The sequence below is a fragment of the Anser cygnoides genome, chromosome 20, assembly GCF_040182565.1.
Source record: "Anser cygnoides isolate HZ-2024a breed goose chromosome 20, Taihu_goose_T2T_genome, whole genome shotgun sequence".
Taxonomy (NCBI): domain Eukaryota; kingdom Metazoa; phylum Chordata; class Aves; order Anseriformes; family Anatidae; genus Anser; species Anser cygnoides.
Window position 1 is genome coordinate 10,332,684 of NC_089892.1, and position 11,325 is coordinate 10,344,008.

General features: G+C 52.0%; 2 protein-coding genes across 2 annotated transcripts in view; one reads left to right on the forward strand and one right to left on the reverse strand.

Annotated features, from left to right (window-relative positions):
- Nucleotides 1-11,047, reverse strand: ANAPC2 (anaphase promoting complex subunit 2). Its single transcript, XM_066980525.1, has 13 exons — nucleotides 10,755-11,047; nucleotides 9,509-10,131; nucleotides 8,854-8,986; nucleotides 6,504-6,678; nucleotides 6,245-6,364; nucleotides 5,639-5,756; nucleotides 5,376-5,557; nucleotides 5,087-5,228; nucleotides 4,266-4,341; nucleotides 3,485-3,688; nucleotides 1,819-1,948; nucleotides 1,246-1,481; nucleotides 1-507 (listed from the first exon to the last, which is right to left on the reverse strand). Exons 1-13 carry the CDS (start codon nucleotides 10,836-10,838, stop codon nucleotides 295-297), a joined length of 2,436 nt encoding a protein of 811 aa, XP_066836626.1. The 5' UTR covers nucleotides 10,839-11,047; the 3' UTR covers nucleotides 1-294.
- SSNA1 (SS nuclear autoantigen 1) overlaps nucleotides 10,834-11,325 on the forward strand; it is a 2,501-nt gene continuing 2,009 nt past the window's right edge. Inside the window, exons 1-2 of the mRNA XM_048053421.2 lie at nucleotides 10,834-10,962; nucleotides 11,049-11,248. Coding sequence (XP_047909378.2) covers nucleotides 10,911-10,962; nucleotides 11,049-11,248 — 252 coding nt within the window. The 5' untranslated portion in view covers nucleotides 10,834-10,910. The remainder of the gene's footprint in view (nucleotides 10,963-11,048; nucleotides 11,249-11,325) is intronic.

Here is an 11,325-nt window from a genome sequence, read left to right on the forward strand (position 1 = left end):
TGAAAAAGAGGATTGCTGGTTTTTATTAACCACTGAAGTAGACCCAGACATTCATTTATGAGCGGAAAGTAATGCGAGCAACGGCTCCAGGCCAGAAGTTCTGTGGGGTGCACAGCCCAGGCCTCTGCTGAGCTGTCTCCACGTGGAGAAGGACACCCTTCTGGGAAGGGGGCACAGCAAGACCCCCTCCAGCAAAAAAAGTTACCCGGCAGGACACAGGGAGCTGGGTGGCACTTGAGGAGCTGAGCACAGGCCCAGAGAAGTGACACACAGGAAAGGAGGAACACTTGCAGTCTAGTTGCAGTTCTTGGGCAGGCGATAGACACCTCCGGAGTAGATGAGTTGCTGGTCCCGCACCTTTTTCTGAAGGAACCCCTGCAGCTCTTGTGTATCAATTTCTGTGACCACTGGGCCTGTCATCACGAACATCTTCAGCATGCTGTGAATCCTCTCCAAGGAGAGGCTCTCGAGGTTGGTCAGCATTGCCTGGATGTACGTCCAAAACAGCTACAAGGGGACAGGCAAACAACAGTAAATCACAATCGCATTGGTGCCATGAAGAAAAGGAGTGCTTTAGTATCCCATACCCCAAAAACACAGCAGGGCTGTGGCTGGCAGTAAGTTCTGCTCTCAGCCATGAAGGCCTGGCCTTTAAACAGGAAATATCCAAGAAGAGCACCAGGTGTCAGGACGCGCAGCTAGAAGGCAGGATCTGGCCTGCAGCACATGCATGACCCTTAGTGGATAAACACAGGTAGGACACCTTCATGCTGCAAGGTGGCACAGCACACGTGCAACATTACACACAGGTACAAAAAGTGCTGGAAGTGTCCAGGGCCCCCACACAGACAAAGGTCCAGCCAATAGTGCTGGGTAAACCTTCTTAGCAGTCTAAGAGCAAATAAATACTGCTTGGGTAAATCCAAGTAATGTCAATTTTCAAATATGAAATCAAATCTCAGGCTACTACTTTTTTTTTTTTAACCGAATTAACACATTTACAAACATCCAAATGGTTGCCTGGCTCAGGCATTTTTCTGGCGTGAAGGCTGCCGTACAATACCTGCATAGTCATTGTTAATTATGTTAATTATTTATCACTTCAAAAACCCCTCAAGCTGGACTTGGTCACTGTAGTGGAAAACGCAAACCCGAAGTGCAAGTCAAATCCATCATCCGAATCGGATCCCCAAAGCCAAAAGCACTGGATGTCTGCACAGGCACCCAAGACACACGGACAGGTACCTGCAGCTCTTCCTCCTTCTGGTCAGCCTGCGACGCCATGGCAGAGTCCCCCTCCTCGTCGCTGTCGATCAGAACAACCTTCTCCACCTGGTCCTTCTGCTCCTCCTCGATCACGGTGAAGGTGCCTGGGGGCTCTTCGCGCAGCACACCCTGCTGCAGCCACAGCGTCATCTTACGCTTCAGCGATGTCACGGGCACCTTGAGCACTTCACTCAGCTCCGTCAGCGTCCACGTACCTGCGGAGACCACCGCCGTCAGAGAGGAGCGCAGGGCACCTGCCCACCCTGCAGCACGCCAGGATTTAATCAGAGGATGGGGAAGGCTGGTGAGCCACGGCCAGGAGCAAGCAGCTATGTGCAGTGACTGCCTGAAAGCAGACTGGGTGCTGAGCTGTGGCTCTTCTGGGTGCTGTCTCCCAGCAGAGCTGGAAACCCAGCCCTAGCTACAGTAGATCCAAGCCCAAAGCAGGTCTTCCTCCTTCTGCGAGACCTCTCATGCCCCACAGCCACCAGAGCAACGTGGCCTTCCCACCCACCCGTGGGTGATACGAGGAGTGCCTGCTGTGTCACTCACTCTTGGTCTGGAAGTGCAGGATGATGGCAGCATGCACAGGAGACACTGACAGGGAGAGGGTGCGATCGGCCAGCTCCACGTCCAAGTTCACCAGGCCCAGGTGGTACTTCCAGTTCAGGGTCCTCATGGCCTGGAAAAGGGGGAAGCAGCAGATCCTCCAGCCCCTCTGTTGCCATGGTGAGCTGATCTCTATTCACCTCCAAGAAATACAAAAGCTGCTCCCCTCCCCAGGAGTCTCCATCCCACCATCCATCCATTCCCCACACCCTCAAAGGAAACATCCTTGGCATAAGTTGTTGTCCCACCCTTGCCCAAGACCAAAGCCCCTCTCCTGCCTGAAAACCTCTGGTAGGGTCAGCACAAGTTGAGGAAATGCTGAAATTCCAACTGCACCACTCAGGACAAACTGACCAGAATATAAATACTCATGTGGGGCAGGATTTCCTCAGAAGAGAGGCAATCTCTTCTGATACCAATGTGAAAAGAGCATTGCTTGTTTTGAAGGCTGAAGATGCTCTCAAGTACCAGAGTCAAAAAAATAAAAAATAAAAAAAAAATAAAAGGCCACTATCGTACCACCCCTAACTACTTTTTGCAGGCACAAGCATCAGTTGGCATCCACATCTGGCACACAGCTGCAGCAGCAGGAGGAGAGAAAATACAGGATCTAGAGCTAGGAGCCTCCCAGCCTCACGGCATGTACCACCTGGTATGTAACAAGTTCAAGAAAGGATACGGAAAACCAAGCCTCAAGTGGAGTCAGAGAACAATGGGATAGGCAAATGGAAACATCAGTGTGAGACACCAAATTGTGTTTGAGTTAGCTGCAAAGAACCATCTGTGCATGCACACAGACTCTACACTGGCATGACAAGCAGCCTTGAGTGATCCATGATCCAGAGGCGTGCTCTGCGCTCCACCAGGCGAGAAGCAAGGAATAAAGGTAAGACCACAGCTCTGGAAGTGACCTACATCTCTCCATAACTTCCAGACAGATGCTCCTGCTTCCAACATGTTGGCTAACTGCCAGGACCAAGTGCCGAGCTGCAAAGTGACCAAACCCACTTGCACCTAAATCACCTGTCACGGAGCTGAGGGACCATCCTGAAATGAATGAAACATCCCAGGAAAAAACACAGAGAGAAGACACAATGTTCACCTCGCTCTGGTCTGACACTGAATCTCCTGCAACAGGCTGGAAAGGAGACCATGCGAAAAGAGCTTCTTTTCAAGAGGACAAACAGAAAAGTGACAGGGTACTGAAGATGAGAGGTCCAGCATGGACAGGATGTGGCTCTTGTTACTATAGCAGTTATGCCAACAAGCTTAGACCAGACTCAGATGCCTAAGTCCTTCCACCTCACTGTCCATTTAACACTGATTTGTCTTAGAAAACTCTCTGAACTTTTAGAAAACCCCATAAAGGCTACTAGTCAGGCACCCCATAAAGAGAGAAACCATTCTTTTCGAAATAGCTAAGCTACTGCAGCTTCTAATCCAGTTTCAAAGCTGAAGAGCTTTGGGATTCCACCATAACAGTGCAAGTGTTGTAGCAGCTACACCTTAATGGATGTTGAAGGGAACTTCGGAAAAGCTGTGCAAAACCATGCTATAAAGTGGAGGTAACAGCATAAACCTCTTTTAAGGAGGGTTAAGGATGGCTCACCTTTAATTTCTCATACTTCTTGGAATAGGCTTCCATGGCTTCCTTGACCTGCTCTGGAAGCTCTAGCTTCTCCTCTTTCAGCGGTGGCCAGAACTCACTTGACAGGATAACAGCAACGAGGCTGAAAGGCGGCCTCTCCTCCTCTGGGAGCTTCTCTTCCTCATCACGAATGTTGGCATTAATGCGTCTCGAGTCAGCCATATCCTGGAAAAGGCAAAGGAAGCTAAGGCAGCTCCTTCTCTTCCAAGTCAGTGCTAAACCTTAGGAAAGGAGAAGCTTAAACAGGGCACCTAACATTGTGTCCAGGAGATGATGGGGACATTGGAAAAGTCATCAACATTTGTGCCTACTAGCCACTAAGCCAGGCTACTAGATACTCAGAAACATTTGTGGGGAGGCTGGGGAAGGACTGACAACTCAACACTGCCCTACAGCGGAGCCCCTCCAGACCTGTCTTCTTCCCACTGTGCCCCCAGTGAATGAAACTCCATAGCCCCAACCCTGGAGGAGCTGCAATAGTCCAGTTCCTCAACAGCCAGAACCCTGCACTGCAAGAAGGGCAGGAGAAACAACAGCACCGGAGCAACCACCCCCAAGTCAATAATCCTACCCACAGGACTTGAAGAACAGACATTATTGAACGCAATTCTGCCAATTCAGCCCCCTCACTGGGATTCCCATAACCCCATTTCCCTAAAAGACCCTTTTGGGGTCACTAAATCCCTCACCTTCACCAGTGAGCTCAAACACCCAGGACTTGAATTAACAACAACAAAATTACCTTTAACATGACTTCGCAATAGTGCATCTGAGCTTCACCAAACCGCAGCTTGAGCAGCTCCACGTTGCGGATTTCCCTGGCAAGAGAAACAAAGGATCAGACACATGTTCCTCTGACAGGCTAGCCTGGCCTGGCCCCTATCCCTTGTGACACAGCCAAAAAAAAGGAGTCCCTGACATAAGGGCGCTCTTCCTAGGAAGCCTTGTAAGGCTTCTTGTCTGCAGAGGATGCCTCCCAGCATCTCAGTGAGGAACAGCCACTTGCTCTGTAGGCCAGCAGCTTTTTGAAGACCCTCCAACCCCTTTTGCTCGGACAAGCACAGCAGCAGGCCAGCCTCCCTGACTCCACAGTACAGCCCCAGCATTTGGCGAGCTACACGCAGGAGACTGCTCATTGCAGACATGGCCCGCGCTGGCTGCACGTCACGGAAAGGAAAACCACTGCAGCTGATGATTCAATAGACAAACCGGGTTGCGGCTGAGGTTTCCTGACGCTTCATCCCCTTTTTGTACCTTTACACTTTCTGCTGACCCAAAGCAGCCCCTGCAGGTTGTCAGAGCTACCAGAACATACGGGATGGAGCTACGAGGGTGTCTGTGCTTCCAGTTTCCTACATTAGTGCAAGCCAAGGGCAACACTGAGCAGGAAGCAGCCAGTGAATAGGTGAGCACATGAAATTCTAGGTGCAAACCCGAAGCTGCAGGGAAGACAGAAAGATAATCCTGACTCCAGAAATGCCATTTTGTAGGACCAAGTCTGAAGCACAGTTTTGTCAGGTGATTTTACCTGGAAAGCCCTGGGGCTGGGCATTGGGACCTCACCTCTCAGCACTGTAGTTGAACTGATGGAGCAGCCGGTCTGCCAGAAGCGTGCGGTATTCGTTGATAAACAGGTCCTTGCTGCCATAGATGCTCACCAGCAGGCTGATGATGTCTGAGGACCGACGCTTGGAACTTGATTTCCCTAGGGAAATCCAGCAGACAACAGTGGGAGATTAACAAAGACCTGCCCCAGCACAGGTCAGCTCTAGAGGACTAATGAGTGACTCAGGACTACAGACAGCCACGGGAAGAGAGTGGGGTGCCTCGACTTCTGTCCTTGGCATCTAACCTGGATCTGCATCAACCGGGTCAGGAACCCAGTCCCCTGGTTCTGAGATGTCATCATCACTCTCCTGGCCATTCTCCAGCGTCACAGGATCAGCTTTCGAGAGCTCATTTGCAAGATCACCAGAGCCCTCGGCATCCCCTGTAAGGCCGGCCACAATCTGCCGCACTGTGTCTTCCCGAGTCCTGCCGAAAGGCAAGAGAAACAGCAAATGAAGGGGAGGGTAGAGAAGAGGAATGCACAAGACTGCCCTGCAAGCCTCTTACCTGAGATACTTCCTGATGGGCTCGCAGGCAACCTCCAGAATAACCATGGAGGGGTCAAGCTCCCGCAAGGCTTTGATGGCTGAGATGTACAAAGTGATGATGTCTGATGTGTTGACACCTACAAGAGAGGGGCAGGGGGGCAGTTCAGAGTCCCAGAGCACAGACTAACAGTCTGGATGCAAGACAGGCTGCTCCAAGCCCTCTGTTAGATCTATGGAGCTGAAGGCAAAGGGCTTGCTGCCCTTCTGCCCTGTCCACAGGGATAGATCAGACCCATATGACTGAGAAACCAGTCCCAACCACAAACACAGGCTCAGAGACTACAATAAACCAGCTCAGCCCAGGCTGTGTGTTAACAGAGAAGCCTTTAACCGCTTGGATAAAAGCTAGAGTTCTAGGTCGGCTTCTCACTGTACCCCAAAAATGAGGCAAGAAGGGGCTGGGATGTAATCAGCTACTAGTGCCCAACACGGGGAGCACACGACGTGCAGAGCCTGGCTGCCTCTCGCTCAACAAACACAAAATGGGATGACAGCTCCCAGCAGATCCCCACTCATGACCAGGCTTCTTACAGTGTTGTGACATACACAGGGATGTAAAACCCACCAGGATGCAGAAGTCGCATTTCCAGAGCACTTTTTAGGGAGCTGAGCAGCTGCTGCCTCTGATTAGTCCTTTCCAGGCAGAACTTGAGGTCCTCCACAGCAGGCTTTGACTCTGGGAAATCTACAGACCAGGCAGTGATTAGAAACTGCGCCACGCTCCATGGGGAGGCAAGAGGAGATGGCATGGCACATCAGGAGGTGACAGATCTATCATGAATCCAAGCCCAGGAGTCAATGAACACTGAACGGGTCATGCCTACCTCGAATAATGCTGAAGAGCTCTTCAATGCGCATGCTGGCGTAGATGCGGTAGAAGAACCTCTGGACGTGGCACCGCCAGCGTTTCAAGGTGCTGCTAGCTTCTGGAGTGGAGCGAGCCAAGGGGCCATCTTGCAAGAAAACTCTGCTGAGCCAGCCAATCACTTTCTCAATCCACTGCAACGGAAGAGGGAGAGCAGAGAGCTGGTGAGCACAGCATCACCTCTAGCTGCTCTCCAAACACACCCTGGCTGGGGTTATAGCTGGGGAAAGCCTAGCTGGAAGAAGAGCTGAACCCCATGACCTACAGGATGTAGACTCTGCAGATTTCTCTGAGAAGATCAGGGGTGACTGAGGACCGTGCACAGGTGCTGGGCTCCAAAAAAAAAGGACAAGGTATATTCAAAAACTTGCAGACTATTCAATTCTTGCAAAATTCTGTTCTTTTCTATTCCACACTTGCAGAACTATTCTCTTTATGAGAATTTGAGTAAATTTCCCATCTCACCATCTTTGGCCCAGAATTTCTGTGCTTCCTGAAATCAATAAAGAACAAGCAAGCCACCTCAAAGACTCGCAGATATAGTCATACCAGCCAAACTCAGGCACTTGAGACAAGACCACAAATACCAACCTTGTCACTTAATAATTAAATCCTACAACCTGGCCAAAGAGCATCAGGAGGTTAACTTTGTATACTGGAGATTTAGTTTTCTACAGATAAATGTGCATTTGTCGTTATTTCAAATGTACTCAGCTACAATATCCAAATACTCAAAACAAATTGTTTTATTTTCTCTTTAGGGTAACAAAAGCATAACACTATCTGAGGTAGTATTTGAGTATTAATAGTTACTAGATATTATCTTTTGATAACCAGATTTGGACAGCCTGAAACAAAAATGCTAAGAAGTCCAGATCTGTTTTGCTCATGTTAATTTTTAGTTATCTGTTTGACTGAGGGAACACTGAAGACGTGAGGAATGCACAAGTTCTGCTAATAATTACAAGGCAGTACAAACCTGAGAAGTACTGAACACCTGGGCAGCAATTCTGGGCAAAACTGTAGAAAAGCTGATAAAGCATTCTGCTAAAGAACAAAAGGAAAGGACTGTAACTGATGCAGAGCAACTCAGTTTTAAGGAATACCATTATTATCAATCCAACCCATTTTTTATCCTGGGCGTTTGTCTTCTCTGAGTGTTCCTGTTATAACTGGATTATCAACTGACATTCTGGACTGCCTCTGACATGTCTGAGAAGGAGGTTTGCTCTTAGCACTTGTACATTTAGCAAGCTCTTTCTCAGTTTTCTCCTATTTAACCTTTAGCTAGCCAGGTTTGTGCCTTTTTTTCTTTAATGTCTCTTCCTAATGCTAACATCTTCTAATGTCCTGCAGCCAAACACACTGGCCTTTTCTGAAGACGTGGGAGCACGGGGACCTTCTGCAATGTGTGACAAGTGGAGCGCAGCTGCATTTTCCCTGGTGTCCTTAAACAGTCTCCAGGTTACCTGAAAGCATTTTACACTAGGGCCAAAAAAGAAAGTGTTGCGCAGCAACTACTGGGAAGAAAATTCCAAATCACTGCCGCTGTTCGCAGACAACAAAAAAGGCCAGCATGACAAACAGCGAGGAAACTGGGACAACCACGCAGAGCAGCCTGGTTCGCATGGCAACCTGACCTCACGCATTGTTCTTCAACGCAGGCAAACGCAAGGGCATGCACCAAGGAACAAAGAGTGCAGAGCAAGCCTGCAGAACAGAGCCCGTATCCCAGAAGAGCCATAACTCTGAGAAGAATTTTAAGGTCATACAGAGCAAATAACACAAACTCGGTTTAAGGTAGCAGCAAAAGAACTGGATAGATGCAAGGAAGGATTTTAATTCTGTATGCAGCCCACTGGAGAAATCAATACCAGAACACTATCTCCCATCCTTGCTTCCTGATTTAAAGGGATGCTGAAAAATTAGAAAGTGAAGAGAAAACAGCTGCACAAATTGAAGTTATGGGCCCACCTATACACAGGGAGGGCCTTCTACAGGTTAGGTGGCACTTCACGTTCACATAGATTGTAGAACAGAACCACAGAAATTCCCTTGTTAATAGGGACATCACCAGGTGAAATCTAGCGGTGTGCTATGCATAGGTCAGAGCAAACATTCTCCTGTAACATTAAATCAAAATGGAAAGTTTTAACCACTCCTCTTCTGCCTGGGATAGTGGAAGTCACAGCCCAGGAACAGGCATTTTCAGGGAGAATCAGGAATTTCACCTGAGCAGCTACACCAGTAACAGGAGCAGCTCCACATCTCCAGAGCAAGGGCCCTGACTGCCCCCACACCTTCCTCACCTCCTGGAACTCATTCAGGAAAGAGTGCTCATATTCGCCCCTGCATCTCTGCTCCATCCTCTCCTCGATCATCCTGTGCAAGATGGTTGTGACAGCATCGGCGCTCACTCTCTCCAGCAAATTCAACCGGCGGCTGCAGACACAGACAGAGACCTGTTTCAGAGTGACCAAAAGCGAAAGTACAAGCAAATAAAGAAAATCTAACTAACTGAAGGCACCGACCTCCCTGCGTGGTCCATGGATGTACGAACAGCTCTTAATTTAAATGCTCTGAGAGCCTGCACAGATGCACTACATATATGATAGATGAAACTACTGCTATCCCATCTTATTCAGAAGCATTATTTTCTAGCTATCAAAAGCTTTTTCATTTAGAGAAGTTTGCTTCTTTGGGACAGAAGGCCTTAAAAAAGACGGTGATATTCCCACAGCCAGTAAAAACAGCTTCAGTCTAAAAATCTGCTCCAGTTCAGCCACCAGCTAGCCAGCAGCCACAGAAACTCTGTGTGAAGTTTCCTAGGTGGTACTATGTCACTGCCTGCGTAACCCCATGCACAACTCCTCCAGTTTTCAGACACAACAAGACCTGCTGCTGCCACCCTCCCTGGACTATCTGCTCGTTCTGTGAGACACCACCAGCCCATAACGTACGTACAGAATGTCATTGAGCTGCTGAAACTGCTCCATGGCTTTGGGACACCAGCACTGCTCCCTCTTACTGCCGCAGCCTGCGCACACCTGGCTCTCCCCTCCGCCCTCCTCCGTATCACTCTCTTGCTCGTTCTCACTCATGCTGCTCTCACACTCGTTCATTCCTTCTTCTCCTTTCTTCCACTGCCGCATGTATATCCGGAAAGTGCGGCTATAGAACTGCTGGATCATTTCTTGGAAGGACTTTGTGGTGGAGAAAAAAAGGATAGCTTTGAACATGGTGTAGACCTTCTCTTGCAGCATCTGAGCGCCTGTCCCCAGCAGCAAGCCCGCCTTGGTCCATCTCTCCAGGAGCTCCAGGCTGTTTAGGTAGGGGTCCAGGCGGCACTTGAGAAGACAAAACGCGTCCAGGAGGAGTGAGGAGCACTGAGGCTCCTCCGCGGTGTTTTCATACTGGCCAATGCAGTTCCAGAACTCAGGAGCTATATTTGCCTGAAGGTCCGTCTGCAGCACCTCGATGAACCACTCTTCCACGATCGAGTGCAGGTCGTAACAGCGCAGCACCTCCAGGGCAGCCCGCAGGTCAGCATCCTTCAGCGGCCCCACAGGATCAGACCTTGGTGCTGCCTGGAAAGCAGAAGGGACAGCAAGTCAAGCACACTTCTGTAGGTAGATCTGTGGCAGAAGAGACCGCTTGGCCCTGAGGAGTGGAGACCAAATGCACGCAGGTCTGCTGAACAGCACCAGGCCAGGGTCTCGGACCACTGCTGGAAGCCAACCATCCACCTCAGAGGCCCCATTCCCAAACGCCACCACCCACCGCGGTCCCCGTCGGCGGCTGCTGCAGGAGGCACAGGCTGGTGCCATGTGCCACCCCAAAACACAAGGCCCTGGAACAAAACCCCAAAACTGCCTTCCGCAGGGAGCAATCAGGCAGACAGCTGCAGCACCGAGGGAGGAAGCAGCGGTCTTTCTGGCCGCTTTTCCACCACACAGCTCGTCACGGAGGGCGTTGGGGCCATGGCACCTCATCACAGAGGGCTTTGGGGCCACGTCGAGAGGGCGAACAGAAAACCAGACCCGAAAGTAGAGGGGCCGGGGCCGGACCCCGGGACCCCCTCAGGCACCACGGCTCCCCCGGCTCCCCCCCGGTTCCCCCCGGCCCCAAGACGAGGGCGGCTGCGGCGCCCCCCCCGCGGCGCCCCGAGCCCCCGGCACCCCCCGGCCGCCCCCGGCCGCCCCCCGCTCACCAGCCCCAGGGCCGCGGGCGGCACCAGGGCGGTGCTGAGCTGGTGCCAGGCCGCCGAGAGCTCCTCGCCCGCCGGCGGCTCCATGCGGGCAGCGCCGCAGGAAGAGGCGGAGCGCGGCGGGGCCGTTGGCAGGGCCGGGCCGGGCCGGGAGCCGCGATGGGCGAGCCGGGCGCGGCGCTGCAGGGCTACAACGCGGCGCTGCTGGAGGGTGAGCGGGGCCGGGCGGGTGAGCGGGGCCGGGCCGGGCCGGGCCGGGCGCTGACGGGCCGGGCCGGGCCGGGCCGTGCCGGGCAGGGCTGGCGGAGCTGCGAGCCCGGCGGGAGGAGCTGAACGGGCGGATCCGGGAGGAGGAGGCGGAGCGCGGCCGGCTGCAGGCCCGGCTCGGGGCGCTGAGCCAGCGGCTGGCCCGCACCAACGAGAGCCTGGCCGGGCACCTGGCCGCACGGAGCGACCTGGACAGGAGCATCGCCGAAACGGAGGCGGCTTACGGCAAGGTACCGGGCCCGACACCCTGCCTGAGGGAGGAAAGGGGATTTGGGGCGGTCTGCGGGCTCTGCTGGGCTGCCCCCGG